The 17,072-nt window shown below is 40.3% G+C and overlaps 1 protein-coding gene across 1 annotated transcript; it reads right to left on the bottom strand.

The window, feature by feature from the left end:
* Positions 1–3,978: 3,978 nt before the first annotated feature.
* Positions 3,979–13,850, bottom strand: hunk (hormonally up-regulated Neu-associated kinase). Its single transcript, XM_026182687.1, has 9 exons — positions 13,096–13,850; positions 10,167–10,459; positions 9,507–9,562; positions 9,171–9,306; positions 8,949–9,076; positions 7,671–7,797; positions 7,387–7,555; positions 7,005–7,167; positions 3,979–6,339 (listed from the first exon to the last, which is right to left on the bottom strand). Exons 1-9 carry the CDS (start codon positions 13,333–13,335, stop codon positions 5,591–5,593), a joined length of 2,061 nt encoding a protein of 686 aa, XP_026038472.1. The 5' UTR covers positions 13,336–13,850; the 3' UTR covers positions 3,979–5,590.
* Positions 13,851–17,072: the final 3,222 nt, after the last annotated feature.

Below are 17,072 nucleotides of genomic sequence, written 5' to 3'. Positions count from 1 at the left end.
ATGTGAGAGGTTAAAAATCATTTTCCTCAAAGTTACATAGGGACTCACAGTCTGGTCCTCCAATATTTGGATGATACTGGGTTTTTTGCCTCTGTTCACCACAATAATGGACATGTTGCAATAACACTTTACAGCCATTTTCGCAGACTGAACAGTAATTTGAGAAACAACTCTGGTCAGTCTGAAAATGATGGACACCAAATGCTGAGTTTCTTGCCATGCATTATCTTCAGTTGCTGTTTGTTTCTGGGTTTTCCCGCCCTGAGTTTTGTCTTCAGTAGATAAAGAAAGGTCTAATCGGGTCACATCACTGGCTCAGCTCAGTCAGCTTAGAAACAGTTGATAATGTGTGGAAAATACAAAAAACCAAAACAAGAAGCACTCCAAGAGGACGGGGTTTACTTTTAAGGGAATAGTATTGTAGTTTAAATACATTTATTTTGTTTTCTGCCTTCTTGTTAAACATTAAGTTTGCAGTGCAGTAAAAACAAGTGGAAAGTGCAAGATTTTGTTATTTGTCCTCTTAAAATTGAATTTAATATACTTATAATAATAATTTTGAACATATTTATTTATTGGTTTTAATTTATCTAGAATTCTTTTTGTCTTGACAAGATTTTCTTACAAGATTTTGAGGTAAACTTGAAAGAAAGGCAGGTGTGAAAAGTTAAAGTGAGGTCAGAGGTCAAATGTGACATGATATTTGGAGGGAAACTATAAATATTTGATATTTAGAATTTTCATATTCCAGTATAAAAGTTTCCAATACAAATAAAGGCAGTAGAAATTTTAAGTTCAATTTTAAAGATAAGACATTGTATGAAAGTTTGAGTCTAGTTTTATCTTGATGAAGAGATCAGAGGTAGCAAGTTCAATATTTCATTCATTGCTATCAGATGTAGGGTTGAAATGTTCCCATAACTTATTTGAGCTGTGTGCATTCTTTCAAAAAGGTCTTATGGAGTGATGAATTCAAATGTAAGATTTTAGGGTTAAATTTTCATCAACATGTAGTTCACTAGTGAGGTACAACAGTGAGTGTCTACAGCTACCTGTGAAACAGTGTGGAGGCTCTGTCATGGTTTGGGGCAGCATTTCAGTGTTGAAGAATAAAGATCGTCATTTAGAATTTTAAGCTTGTTAAAATTTTACAAACTCTCTTTTCACCTTACATGCTGCATTTCCATGTGTGTTCACACATTTCAATAAGTCACAGCTCCTTTTTCCTATTTTCCTTACAAAATATAAAGAAGAAAGTGTTGTCTAAAGACGTTTGCACAGTATGTTATGTCAGTGCGCCCCAGGGCAGCTGTGGCTACAATGTAGCTTGCCATCACCTGTGTGTGAATGGGTGAATGACTGAATGTAGTGTAAAGCGCTTTGGGGTTCTTAGGGACTAAGTAAAGCGCTATACAAATACAGGCCGTTTACCGTTTACCATTTAAAATGGGTGTCACAATTCAGATTACTATGATACAAGTGGTAGATGACAGGCTATGAGGTGGTGCATGCACCCAGGCACTGGGGATGTGGGAAATGGTGGTATTTATGTCACTGGTGCAATGGCAGAAGTAGTCAGGCAAGAAAAATGACTTTGATAAACAGTATCCAATATCTATTTGAGAGAAGCTATGTTATTTGTTTTTAATGCCTTTTGTCTTGCAAATGTATTCAGAGTGGTGCCGTTGAAATACTGAAAGGTTTCTGTCCATCTTTCCAGTTCAGCAGGATTGTTTTTTTAGCGACTGTTAGAGCTGTTAGTGTAATGTGAGTTGCTCACTTTTCAGAACTTGAATCAACAGATGTAAGATCTCCAAGCAGAAAAACAGATGAGAAAACTGCAAATGAGCTGGTCTGGATGAGTTAATGTTGACTAACTGTTTCTACTCCACTTAACGATTATTTTTTTACAGCAGCTATTAGGGCTTCTTGGTGCATATTATATTGTATATTAAACAAAAAGGATTGTTGTGGTTAGACCTTTATATTCAATCGCAGGTATGAATGTCACTCCTAAATTTGAGCTTTTTTTCATGATTTGTTTTGAACAGTTCTTTTTCCAGGGTGGAATGATTGTCAAATTAAAATGCATTCAGCTCTATATATTAAAAGATGTAAGTAAAAGTATGTATATATTTTAGCCTTTATACACTTGACCCTTTGTGGATTGGAGTGTGAATTATTTCACCCTGAAAAAAAAAACTATTTTAAATAAATCATTAAAAGTCACATAATAACCATCCCCCATAATGAGTGTTACAACATCTGTTTGTGCGTCTTTTTAGAGGTCTCCCATTGACTACTAATTTTATCTTTCTACTGTTAACGATGGTAATGCTAAATTTATTAAAGCATCACTTGATCGTAGACTTCGACCAGGTTACATGTACCTCTGTGACAGTGTTTTACACTCTGCTACATGCTGTGAAGAGGTTTTATCTATGCCAATAATTCCATGCTATTCTAGGTAGTTACAATGTAGTTAAATTGCCCTAGGTGTGTTTTCTTTTCTTCATCCCACTGAAAGCGTCCTTTACTTCCTAAATTCCTGTGAACAGTTAACGAAACAAAATTGCCCTCCAGAGCTTTTACTTTGTAGAATTTTTAATGAAATAACAAGGCCACACCTGGCCACCAAACCACTGCTGAGTCATTTATCTAATTACTTTGGAGCCTCAGGAAATGCAGATACTATGTTAAGAAAAATTGCTCTAATTCATAAATATATTAAATGTTAATATCATTTAAGCCCCTTGAACTAAAGCTACAGGTCTACACTTCAGTTATATCTTACCGGTAATTGGTTTCAGTCCTTTAAAGTGGATTTGAAGTGAAGCAAATTGCATTGCCCTTCAAATGTTTATGGTTTTGACTGTATTTTGTTCAGCCAACAACGTGTGAGATTCATATTGACACCAGAAAAAAGCAAATGCTTGCGTTCGGGAAATGGGCAAAGGTTTTCGTGCATTCGGTTACAGCCACGGTTTATTTTGCCGTAAACGTGATTCATCGATTTTGCTGAAATAAGAGGTAGAAACTGTTACAACATGTCCTTCACCACCACAATCTCTCACCTCACTTTCTGGAAACAATACGTGTTTAGTCAAAAGCGGCGCCTTTTTGGGTCCTTGACTTTATCAGTTAATGGTAAATTACACAATTACCGCAGCAACACTAAACTATATTTTATGATATTATCTGTCTGTGTGCAGTAATATCCTTCATGCGTAGTATTCCTGGTCAGAGCTTGTTTATGTCACCAGATCAACCAGGGATTTTGAGTAACCGTTGGCCTGTCGGCGATAAACAAAAGGCTCTGGCTTTAACATATTTGAGGGCTCCTCTTGCCCCTCTGCTTTTATCAGCTTAGCCACGCTGATTTAATCGGACAGCCCTGTTTGTGGTGTCCTGTGCATGTGCTTGTTTGTCTCAAAGCTCTGGTGATCCCCCTTCTGTGTCTCGACAGGGCAGCGTCACCCAGAGAGGTTTAGGGAGGCACAGCTGAGTAGATTAGTGTCTATAACGTATGTGTTCGTGAGAAGGAAGGGCTTGTAGTGTATGTGTGAGTGTGTGTGTGTGTGTGTGCATGTAGCCAAACCAAGGATCATTCAGCTGTTGCATGGGAGTGTCATGCTTTTTTTTTTTTTAACCTCTCATAGGTGTTTCGTGGGAAATGCATATGGTATGTGAGATAAGTGGCACATTCAGTAACATAAATCCTTTCACACATCGTCATCAAGTCCTCCAGGAGATGAGAGCTTTAAGGATGAAGTATAGATGTCAGACTTTAGGTAAAGTGTACATAAATTAGCAAGAATATTGGATTCTGTTGAGTACCATATTATTACTTAATGATCATAATTAAAAGTTTGCATATTTTCAATACGTCTCAGATGAGCCATGTGAACATGTGACGTGCAAGAATGAAGCCAGACAGCATGCAGGTGCGTTTAAAGAACTAGACAGACACATAAAGGATTCCTTATAAATATTTAAAATACTTTATACAGCATAGAAATCTCTTGACACTCAAACAAAACCATCCTTTACAAAATCTTAAAAAAAGACACCCCCCACCCAAGTCCGTATCAATCTCAGTATCAACCAGAAAAAAGGTACAAAGACATAATTTCAAATGCTGACAACACAAGTTTGACTCATGCAACTTTTCATTTGGACATGAAGAGATTCTACAGTATTTTAACAGTGAGAAGCCTCGTGTGCCCGTGGAAGCCTTTTTTTTTTTTTGTTCGTTTTTTTCCCCCTTTGTTTTGTACAGGCAACTAATTTGTGACAGTGTCGGCTCAGATAAACGTCTTAAACTTCTGTTCATACAGAACGGAGTAAGCAACAGGAACACAGGAGCTGCACTGTTATTTACAGGAACATTTTTCACATGTCTCAGAGCTCTTGGCAAATACTCATCATTGCAGTTAACACTTAAGACTATTGCACAAACTACAGCGTTAAGACAAAAGGAAGTGAATTATTTCCGCAGATGATCCTAGTAGCAGTTCTTTCCACTTTCATACACTCAACCTGTGGTGAGGTTGATCTGTTTCATAAGGCTTTTGATGCTCTATTCTTTTTTCTTTTATTTATTTTTTATTACAAACTGACTAGGAACAGGCATATCCTGCTGTGAGAAAGTCAAGACTTTTACAGATTCCCTGTGAGTCTTAGAGGTGAAGCAACACTTGTGGATAAAAAAGTTCAGTGCTGAGTGAAGGTTTATGAGGACGTTTATATAAAAGTGAGAATATGCTTCTGCTCTTGCAACCTACGGCTATTTTAGTGTGTTGATTCTAATGGCAACACTTACACACTGCTACACTGTGACACGATCCACACAAGCATGTCACAACCGACTGCCGTTCCACATTTAATGCATGAATAAATGCAGTGAGGTAAAAGATGTTAAACACCGTTCTAAGTATACGTTTTGGTTTTCAAGAATAGTGCAGTGAGCTTCTTCATCCGGTCAGCATAGGACATAGTGCCGGCTGACTGGATGTCAGTGGCTATTATACAGAGTTTTCACAGAGACAAAACATTTATACATGTAAAATCAGGGTTAGGGTAAAAGTTGGGGTCTGTTAGCTGGTGTGAATCAGTTTGCGGCTCAATTAGTAACCAGTTACACCAATGTTACATAAGAGAGTATCTCTAAGTTGGTCTATAATACATCGTTCAGTGTGTACTCATGTGTGTGCTTGTGTGTGTGTACAATTGTTATTGGCAAGGCTCATATTACACAATGTCCCATGTCCATTCCGTATTTAGGACACAGAGAGATTTAGTCATTGCTCATGGATCCGTTCAGATCTTATCTCCTCAGTGTCACTTCTCACATTACATAATAAGTGTTGTAACAAGAGGTAATACATTTTATATTCTCACCACCTTTTCTTTTTTTCTTTTTTCTTTTTTTTTTAAAATAAGTCTGTCATGAAAAGTGGCTCAGTCGCAATAAAGGGACAGTTCACAGTTCAAAAGGCCACTCTGGAAGACCTCTCCCAACATAAAAATGTTGAAAGGGGCATCGAGTTCAGTCCAACTTTTTTTTTTTTTTTTTAAATCATCTTATAACTCAGCAGAGGGTCTTTAGTGCACCTGAAGCACAGAGGAGAGTCTGCATGGGGTAGGGAGGAGGGGACACGACTTCCTCGATGACTTGTTCTGGACGAAATGTAAATGGCTGCAGCTGGACCTTCTTCTTTAGGATCTGTCCGATTCCCATCGAGGGGAATTTGCTGCGATGCGTTGGGCTCTCCGGATCGCTGCTACCGCTGCTGGAAGGAGGACTAAAAGCTGAGGTAGGATTGAGGGGACTGAAAGCAGACTTTGGAGGGCTAAAAGCTGAGCTCCCTGGGGGACTTCCTATAGTGCTGGGAGGGCTACCACTAGTGTCAGAAGAACCACACCAATCTGTCGAGGTGCTCTTCTTGGGCTGTGGATTGACAATGAGGACGGGCGGACTGGGGATTGTGGCTTTTTTCAAGTAAGAGGAGTCAGGCTGGAAGGCGGAGACGTGGCGGGGAGGGGATAGGGTCCCGTTAGTCAGCTTGTACCAGGGCGAAGATGGGGTGTCTTCGATTTGTTCAGCTTTGGCGAGCGAGCCGAAGGAATGCATGCCAATCGGCGACGGCGCGGGAGGAGCGGGAATGTTGTGTTCTGGGCTCGTGTTGACTTGCGGAAGGGTGGCCAGGCGCCTTCGTTGCTGTGGCGTGTTGGGGAATAGAGGGTGGATCTCTAGGTACTCCATGGAGGAAGAAGCAACTGTGCCCGGAGGTGCCAGAGGTGAATTACGATGCCCACCAGTTATGGCACGCAGTAAACCTGAGGATGAAATTAGAAGCACTTTAGCTTTTGTGAAACATTGTTTTTACTGTAATATTTAATGAAAATTAAAATAAATTCATTAAAAAAGTGAGAACCCCATCTTTTCTTAAACCTCTGCCTGAGTAGCCATTGTCTGTATGCCATTAACAAGATCCTGACAGACACAATGATCTGACAGCAGACGTAAAGCCAAAGGTACAGAAGACAAATCTGTAATTTCTCAATACCACTTAAAGGTAAGTGAGAAGGGAGTTTAGGTGTGTGCTAAACTCTCTCTTGCAAGCTTGAGTCAGTTCAGTTATTTCTATATCATGAACTTACTTCTGCACTATGCTCTCTTAAGTAATTTCTGATTAAGATTTTAGTGTTTGTGTTTGCTCCACGAGTGACTGGCAAGTTGTCCTGGATGTTTCCTCTCAGATGGATGAGTGGGTGGTTAGATGGATGGACGAACAGACAAACAGTGGATGGATGGATGGATGACTGGGTAACTACGTGTGTGTGAAACAGGTTGCTGTACAAGAACATGCATGCTCAGTCAACCTACCCTGTATGAATGAAAGTAAATAAAATAGATACAATAAATAAAGTGAACATTAAAAAAAAACTGCTTCCTAATTGTTGTTTTCATTATTTTTGCACTCAACTGTGCAAATCCTCACCTGTTCTGTGCTTCTTCTCCTTGCTGGGCCCCTTGCTGACAGCCAGGTAGACGGGCGTCTGTTTCGGGGGTATGGTCAGCTTATCGACGTGCTTCCTCCACTGGGTCTGGAAGTATTCGTTTTTCTGCTTTTCGCCTCTCTTTTTCTCTTGGAACTGCATCTCCTTAACACACACACAAGCAACATTTGTTGTTGATGACTAAATGCTTTGTGTCATCCCGTCACAACAGTTTATTGGTGTGAAAAACACTCCTGGTCCTTTTGAAATATTACTATGACAAACTCCTTGGGAAAAGGATGTGCAAGTGACTAAAATATTTTTTTCTCTCTAAACTCACTTTGCTCACTGACGTCAAACCGGAAAGTATATGAATATACATACCCTGTATTCTTTGGAGAGTCTCTTCATTTTCTTGTTGAGGAGGAAGTAGACCGCCAAAGTGTGGCAGGCGCGATTGGTGAGGACGGCGCTCAGAACTTCACTGTGCTTGTAGCCCATCTTCTCCGTCATATGCAGCAACACTGTGTGGTTGATTTCTTCAATGTGGATCCTTAACGCAAAAAAAAAAAAAAAAGGAATATTTAACAATGCTTGACAAATTAAGCTTTTAAATGCAAACTACAACAAACACAAACTCAGAGCAATTTAAATCTGTGTACATCTACCTGTTGAGGTATGGTGCCCCTGTGTTCTTATTGGCCAGCTGAAGCCAGGAGTCAGCCATCACCTGGTGGATATTGGGACGCTTGTTGGGGTCTGGCTCAAGTAGCTTCTTCAGAAGACAGATGGCAGCTGAGAAACGAGAAAAATCAAAATGTGTATTGTTATTCTTTCTGCACGCTCATCAACACATAAAACAGGAGCAGCTTTCTCGGTGCTGAAACATGTTACGACATGTTGTGTTATCATTGTGTTTATTCCCAGGCCACAAACTTGGCTCTCTTCCTCCACATCCTTAAGGTTCAAGATTCTTTTGAATTACCAACGCTGCAAAGTGAAACTGCTTATGCAACAACAAAATAGATGAAACTGATAAAGTTATCATTATTAAGTAAATTGTTTCGTAACGAACCCAGTTGCGAAGTCAGATACATGTCGTTATAGTATAATAGGTGCTTATAAAAGTGAGTTATGGTATCGCCCCTTAGTTTGCATATAAGTGAAATGCAAACGACTGTTCTGACGTGCCGTGAAGGAGTGACTGCAGAACGAGTGCAGAGATTGTGAAATGAATTTGACACCGTCATACCTATGCACACCCTTTCCACAACACACGCAAGCTTCTGAGGAACTACCTTTGAATTTATCTGTGTAATTATATCTAAATATATGTGTAGGACATTTACACTATATTTAGTGACTCTAAGGCAAAGTCAAGCCTATGAACAATTTTAGTTTCCTAAAGTCTACAAAAACATTGACCAAACCTCTCAGGAAGTGAATCATTTGTTTTAAGAAACAAAAAGAAAAAACTGTAGAAAAAATCTGAATCTGTGCCAGCGCCTTTACTGGAAGAGCCACCTAATCCCTGATAAAGAGGCACAAAAGGTTATCATGTTTTCGCCTCTGATGGAAAGGTTACTAGTGAAATCACCGAGAATTTCTTGCTGTCGCGTGCAATGATGTGCATGAATGTACATCCCTCCGCCCGTCACCTGTTTTTCTGCTTTTTTGCTTTTCGGTTTTTAACTGCATTTAAGCAGAATAAATGAAAACAAAACTTCTTTTTGAAGGGTTTAAAATAAGATGTCATAAAGAATCTTAAATATGTCAAAGGCACTAAGCCTCAAGTTATTTATCCTTTTGCTTCTAGTTTTAAGTAAGCAGCTTTTAAAATCATTTTTCGAAATTCTGAAGGCCAACCAGTCAGATTTCCTTCACCCTCCACTTTTACGTTTTATCTGCACACAGCAGGTTTGTGCCGTCGTGTTTTCATTCCTTACCTGTTGACAGCGTGGGAGGTAGCGGGTTCATCTCCTTGTCCACCATCTTCTGGTGCAGCGCCCGAAGACTGAACGGCTCCACGGTGAACGGGAGTGTCCCAGTCAACATTGCGTACATGTTAACACCACTGGAAGACCCAAATACACACTTCAGCTCTCTGTGCACTCATTAAATAAAACTGATGTTTATTATCAAATGTCTTAAAACAACTTTAAACTCACATGGACCAGACATCCACTTTTGGTCCATACTTTTTCCTAGAGAGTAGCTCAGGGGCGGCGTAAGCTGGACTTCCACACTGGGTGCTGAAGGGATCAGAGTATCCCAAGATGCCAGCACAGTTACTTAGGCCAAAATCTGAAGGAAAGGAGTGGTGGGGAGAGTGGGTTTATTATTTTAACTTGCCCATTAAAGAAACACAGGGGTGTTAGCACTTAGGTGAGAGCTTAGGGAACATTACTCTTTTCCATGTGGATTCTTTTATGTCTGAATACATGTACAGAATTTCTGTATAACGTTTTGTGCACATAAAAAACACTGAGAGCATCGGGGCTTACCTATAAGCTTTATGTTGTCCTGCTCATCCAGTAGGAGGTTTTCTATTTTGAGGTCCCTGTAAAACAAAGGTCCATGTTTATATTAGATAACCTTATATTAGATGATTAGATAACCTTTAGTATCACACAATCTACCCCCTGCTTCTTGAACCGTGACATAACCCCTCCTAATTTGGGTCATGCTGCTTAATTTTCATAGTCTATTGTGTATCTTCAGATCCCTCCTCAGTAGCAGAAATCCTGTTATCCACAGAGGCCATCTCACTGTGATAGAAATTCAGTTCCCAGGCTCTAAATAACAAAAACTATTCCTCACAAGAGCCTTGGGAAACAGTGCATGTTTTTTCCATAAATCTTACATAGATTTTGATAAAATGTTTGAGAAAACCCTAGAATTAACAATACTGTGACTGCATTTCTGTAATGTTTTTGCTCTTCACACCTAAATGGAAAACATTAAATTATTACAATGTAGTTATTGTGAAGACAGATCTGCTTTCATGGATTAATAGTCATGTGCATAAGAAAGACTTAACCCACACTTTGGGAAAGAGGATCATGTCTGACCCAGAAGTCTTAAAGTTAACTTTGACCCACATCGAATGGCACAGTAATTATATGCTTATATACTAATGTTTTTGGGGTTTTTGGTTTTGTTACCTGTGAACCACACCAGCCCTGTGCAGGTGCTCCACAGCCAGCACCAACTGCCGGATGTACTTCTGCGTCTCTCTCTCATCCAGGCGTTTCTTGTCGTAGATGTGGTTCATGAGGTTCCCACCGGGACAAAGCTCCATCACCAGGTAGTAGCTGTTCTCTGTCTCCAAGATGTCCAGCAGCTGAGTGATGTTGGGGTGGCGGATCATCTGCTGGATGTGACCTTCTCTCCGAAGGTTCTTGGTAACATATGAGTCCTTCTTGGCCTTCCTCTTGTCGATCACCTTCACCGCCACCTGAAAAAGAAAATGCAGGAGGAGAGAGGAGGGTGAGGTTATATTTATATTTTACAAAGTACTAAGTTAACAGCGATTGTTGGCCTTGTAAACTGTGCAGCATGCAATATTGTGAATAGTATCCATGGAGAAGGGAGCACAGTGCTGATTTCAGAGCGCCTAGGCGTAACAGGTGAAGAGCTGCTCGGAGTATGTAACTCAAAACTGACCTCTCCCTCACAGCTGTTACTAGTGGGAGAGCTACAAGGCCCTGCAGCTGAGGGGGAAGTGTGTGTGTGTGTGTGTGTGTGTGTGTGTGTGTGTGTGTGTGTGTGTGTGTGTGTGTGTGTGTGTGTGTGTGTGTGTGTGGACATGGAGGGGTTAATGAACCATCATAAACTGGGATATGTTACCCTATATGCTGAGAAGGCACCAAGGCCAAATGGACAGTTAACATTCCCCCATTTGTCTAGGTTTAGTTGCAGCCAAACACACAAAAAGCTGAGACAAATACAGATGGAAAGCCACAGAATCTCCTCACGAACGCCCCAGAACATGTCCTTTAACTCAATGACTCTCCTTCAGTTTTATTGATAATTACATTCAATAACATACCCATCTACTCTATTTCATCCATGTCTCCTTGTATCCCGTCTAGACTGAGTTCAAGAGCATGGCTACCACGCACAACAAATCATCTCAAGGAGAGCCCACAGACATGGAAAGGCATGACAAGTGAACCTAATCACCATATCCATTAATGAAATGGTGAGGGCCAAAGTGGTAGTGTGTGCATATGTGTGTGTTTTTTCTTTCTTCTGACCTTCAGCTTGTCTTTCATTTTTACTTTCATCCTTTCAGGACTGGTAATTGATTCAGTGCTGAAAACCTTTTTACAACTGCTAATTAAACCTGCCTGTATGTGCATGCATGTGTGTGTGTGCAGTGTTCTGTCACGATAATAGATGGCCTGTGTTTACACACTCCTAATAAGGAGTGCAGGGTATGTATGGGGTGGGGTGGGCACTGTATTTACAGTTGGCTACTCTATATGAGGAGGGGGTGGGATGTAGAGGGGGAGGGGTGTGCACTCTTGCCTGGGGGCTATTGAGGGATTCGGTTGTTTATCATCAGGCGCCCCTCAGACAGAAAGGGGGTGGTGTGTGTGTGTGTGTGTGTGTGTGTGTGGGGGGGGGGGGGTATGGAGGGGAAAGTGGGTTACAGACATTAAAAAAAACCACACATATGACCTCCTGAGCTGCCTGCCCATGACAGCCCCATCTCTCGCCTCTTCTCACCCCCATACCCCTTTTCTGCTTTTTAAATTCCATGCATTTACTTTGACTTTCTAGTAATGTAAAACAAACAAAAGTGGGGGTGGGGGGATCTGGGAATCCTCATGCATTTCCTTTTCACCCCCATGTACTTGAATAAACTCACTACCCTCCTGTACCCCGCAAGCGCCTGTTGGACGCCTGCATTCAAATGAGTGAGGGAGAGTGTTTGGATGTGCGATTGCCAGCGTTTGCATCATCCTCAACAAAGACAGTGTGAGTGGGTGGGTGAGAGGAACGTTTGCTTTACAGCAAGGGAGGAGCTGGGTGTGATCCGAAATATTTTTAATATGCAAATTTAGGAATTTTCAGTGACAAATTATAGCCTGTGCATTACCTATAGAAATGGTATGCATTTAATGCAGGAGCGAACAGTAAAAAAGAAAGAAAGAAAAAAAAGGAGACGTACTTGTTTTTCTAATATGCAAATTTTTTGGCTCCTTCTCAAAAAAGCCTGAAGAGACAAAGGCAACCAGTGGCCAATGGTAGCCCGTATCAAACCCCCCCTGCGATGGCGGAATCATAATGAGGTTGAAGCCCATTTATCAACGACAAGATTTCATATTCAAGTAGCAGCTCTGCTCTCTTATAGGCCCGGCAGTTTTCTTCTCTGGTCCTGTCACACTCTAGCGCGCCCACCGCGGGGATACGGTGAGATCACCAGCAGCAGCAAACAAAGCATAGGTTCAGAAACGCAGGGCGATCGACGCGTTATCCGCAGGGTTGGAGAAGAGACAAACACCCATAGATAACTGTGTCTCTCTCACGCACAATTAGCAAATATTGTCACTAGAGGAGCTCCTGCTGTGCACAACCTATACTCGGCATTCAGCAGCTGCTGGTGGGACGCCGCATGCGCTAATTAACAAAGGCGCAGCGCAATCAGAAGAGCTGATCACTTTCTCTGAGGAGAGAACCACTAATTAGGAAGTCCTGGATTGGCGGATTGCATCGCAATATAAACAACTTTTCCCACTGTTCACATGCAGCCGAAAGGAATGCGTTGCCAAGCACGCATGGCATCTGATTCTGTCCATTGAAATGTAATTTAAAACCACTACAGACGCAATAAATGGTGAGGCACAGTCAAAATTAAAAAGAAAATTCATTAAAATGACAAAAAGGCAATGAACTATAAGAGTCAAGCTAACTGTTAATTCCAGATGACATGTCATGACATCACAAAATAGATTAAAAAATAAAATATATGACATATATGACACACACACACACACACACACACACACACACACACACACACACACACACACACACACATAGATATATGTACAGTATATATACAGTCTGTTGCGGTCCGCTTACCTTTTCTCCTGTTAACGCATGGAGACCTTCTCTAACTTTGGCGAACGACCCTTCTCCCAGCTTCCTCCCGATCATGTAGTTCCCGACCCGTTTGGTGTGGTAAAAGTTCTTGAGGATGTCCGTTACAGGACTGCATAGGGAGGCCGGGAGGATACTCTCATTCCCGGCACTGTTTGGAATTTTACCCTCGTATAACCCGTGCCCGTTGTCCACTACCATGTCGCTGTCTGCAACAGGCATCACAGCTCCCTTGTCAAGTGTCCCCTTTTAACAAGGGAGGATAATACGCAGTCCGAATTACACCCACTTTCAATGCAGGTATTAAATGCTTAACGTCCGGTAAAGTATCTTAACTCCGTTATCTGCGTAATAACAAATTACGAGTACCGGAGCTTGCGCCACCTGTTCACCCAAAGCACCAAGTGAGCTCACTCAGCAGTTTCCGAGACCACTGTGAAGTTAATGAATGAGTTTAGATTAAAAAAACGGTAGAAAAAAGGGGGAACAGACTCAGTGACTTAAGTTAGTAACCTGACTGCCACGATCTATTTTAATACCTTGGTGGGTTTTAAAAAAAAGCATAACAACAAGCATCGGCTCTAATGAAGGTGTGCTCTGCCTCTCTTCTCCAAACACGTTCGTCTCCTGATTAGTCTGAGAACAAGCAGCGTGTTTTGCAGTTTGAAGCGACTTTCCCGGTCCTCCGTGTGGGCGTTGCTTAGTGCGAGAGGGTAAGAAAAAAATGCACATGTTGTTGGTAGCCGGGGTAATTTTCAACCCAATCAGCGAAGGTGGGCGGAGCACGGGTACAGCTCCACCCGGTACCACCGCCTCGCCGTTTTGCTGCATGCGCTTGGTGGTGCGCTCGGATTGTAGGTGTGAACAAGAATACACGTGTAGTCAGGAGAGGGAGACAGCAACAGAATAACTATACATATTTATATATTTGTTTTAGTCCTCTTTTATTTCTGAGTGATTAATTTAGGCACAATTGTGCGTAAAGTAGCCTTCTAAACCAACACACCCATGCCTGTGCGCCAAGAGGATTCGCTTTAGTTAGCTGCAGTGGCACATATACAATGACACATATGCCACTGGCAATAAATCATCCAGTTTAAACATTGTCTCTGACCAGCTAGCATATATTCGAGGATTTTTATCTCTCCTCTCTCGTGGTTGAACCCGGAGCTCTGCCAAAAATGGAAAGTTGTACTCCAGTAAACCAGAGTCAGACAAAGAACAATTTTCCTCCTCGGTGGCTGAGGTGTAGTCTCTGGCCTAATTAACGCTGGTGTTCATCACTCAAAGGAGGACACCTGCAGGGAGGGGCGAGATTTTCCTACTCCGTTTGTCTTCGGCTCAGGTTTGCTTGACCTAGTGTATGTTTTCCTACTCGGTAAACTTGCAAGCCCTGAAAAAAATAAAATAATAATAATAATAATAATTATATATATATATATATATATATATATATATATATATATATATATATATATATATATATATATATATATATATATATATATAACACCTGACAAGGAAATTTATCTAATCAAAATTGTTAAATTGTCCCTTTCAGTTTATATTTAAAAAAAATCCTGCCAGCATGAAGCATATGTTTTGAGTTTGTGTGAGAAGGTGTCAGTTTAGCTTCTTACACGGGTTTAGTTTGGGTTACTTCTCTGTTTCTGCTGTGTTTTGTTTTCCTCATTTCACTCGCATAGAAGGAGTGAGAGGAGTATATCTAGATATGCATATACAGTGCCAACTGGACCATGCTTTCTAGACACTAAACCAGACATTGGGGCAAAGAACTGATAGCACGAGTGCACCATCTATTGGAAGATTTCTATACTACAAGCTCAAGCACTACATCCCATACATTAAAAGTAATAAGACCGCAGAACTTTAATGAGATCATCGGGTCAGTTTTTTTTTTCTGCACAAGTAGTGACAGGTATTAAGTACAAACGTACTGTAGGTCATTTTTGTTACTCTGCACAAAACAGATTTATTTTGAAATAACACACTGAGACTTGGAAGTACTTCTAGGGTTAGGGTGGTCATCAGTGGTCAGATTTTAAGTCTGATGTCTTACATTACTTGTTTAAATGTCATGCTTTATTTTAGAATGTTTCACAAAGCGAACAGATGAAAGTTAACAAAATATTTAATAGTTTAATTATTTTGATATGATTCATTGCAGCTAATTTTGTTAAATAAGCGTGGTTTGGACTCTGGGGGTGGGGGGTTGATATTGCTTTCTGCTGAAACACCTCTGGTGTTTTCTCAGTGATATGATATCACAGACACTTCATGGAACTATTTTATTTACTGATTTGTGGTGTGATCATTACTAGTCTGTCTGTCATTAATGGAATCCAAACCCTCAGTGATCAGACAGTGATCTGAGTTATTTGAAACAAACAAATGTTATCTGATTAATGACACAAAGTCACACATAAAGCAGGCTGGTAAAAGTAAATGAATTTTTTTGACAGCAGTAAGCAATCTGACTTTTCTTTTTGCTGCTTATAAGATTTCCACAACAGTAGAGAGGATTTGGACTGTTCCTCCCCACAAAGCCTTTCAGATTATTAAATTTCCTTAATGTTTTGATTGTACATGCATCAAGCTACAGCATTTTAGGTGAGTGGAAGTTCAGCACTCTGACTTGGCCATTAGAAACATATTTTTTCCTCTTTTTCAACCATTCTGTTGTTGATTTGCACTTGGGGTCATTGTCTTGATTCGTTAGCCTCTTTTAAACATCAGGATGGCTGCAGTAGCTGAAGCCATGTCGTCTCATATCTGCACACTGTGTTTACATTAGTGATGACAATAAAGTTTACTTTGACTTCAGACTGATGCGTTGTTTCTTCAGTGACTGCCGAGTGTCCAGGTCCTTAGGTAGTTAAGCAAACAATGGTGCCACCACCACTGTGCTCAAAGCTTGCCTAAAGTTTTGTAAGTGTAAGTGTTTTTGTTTTGATTTTTTTGGCTTGAAACATTATGTTGTGAACAAGGACTTCATAGAAATGTAACATTTTGCGGAATCTCTGTCACATTCCTTCTATTCTTCAGTCATGTTGACTGAAACATGGTTCAAACAAATCTGTTTTCCTTGAAAAAGGCATTTTATTTAGTAACTGGAGTTTGTAGTTAATGCTTTTATGCACAGGGAAGGACATCGCCACAAAACCACACTTTCAGGCACATCTCATTAAATGGAACATCATCAGTGGATCATCAGTGGACAGATTTTGGAGATATAACCCATTCTTCAAGCCTCCACTGTGAGTAATGACTGTGTTTAAAAAAGACACAAAAAGTACACCTTCCTGGTTAATTTCTTTAAAGGAAACTAATTTTGCATAGAAATAATTTAATTAGTACTTCATTCAGCACTTCTACTCTAAAAATGTCTAGAAAAGAGACATATTTCTAAAAATCTAGTGCACTTGTTAATACTGTATCAAAATCTACTAAGACTGAATTTATATTTAAAGCACATGATGAATAAATGCACCATTAAAAACCTTCTGTGTATTTATGTGGTAACATTTTACACATGCTTGTCTTATTGAAGGAATAGTATTGTAAATGAAGCTGCAGTTTGTCAAAGCTGTTAATGTTAAATGTGTTATATTAAAGGCCAAATTGTTTAAATATATTTTGTCTGGTTTTCTTATCGTACTACTAAGACAACAATGAAGACAAATCAAATGCAACATAATTTCACATGTAAGAAATAATCCTGCAGGTTTGAATCCAGTCTGGGGTTGAAATTGTATGTTCTCCTCTGACTTCCTCCAATATAGATTTAGATATAGATACAAACCCAAACTGGATTTGAGTTCAGAATTGAACCAGTAACCTTTCACATGTATAAACCAGAACACTATGGAACCGCCTGAGATGGTTACTTGGTGAGTCTAAAATGACCATGGATGTAAATGGTTGTCTCACTCCATTAA

The sequence above is a fragment of the Astatotilapia calliptera genome, chromosome 10 (genome assembly GCF_900246225.1).
Source record: "Astatotilapia calliptera chromosome 10, fAstCal1.2, whole genome shotgun sequence".
Lineage (NCBI taxonomy): Eukaryota > Metazoa > Chordata > Actinopteri > Cichliformes > Cichlidae > Astatotilapia > Astatotilapia calliptera.
Note: the sequence above shows the minus strand (reverse complement) of the source record. Positions and strands in the feature narration are given on the sequence as shown.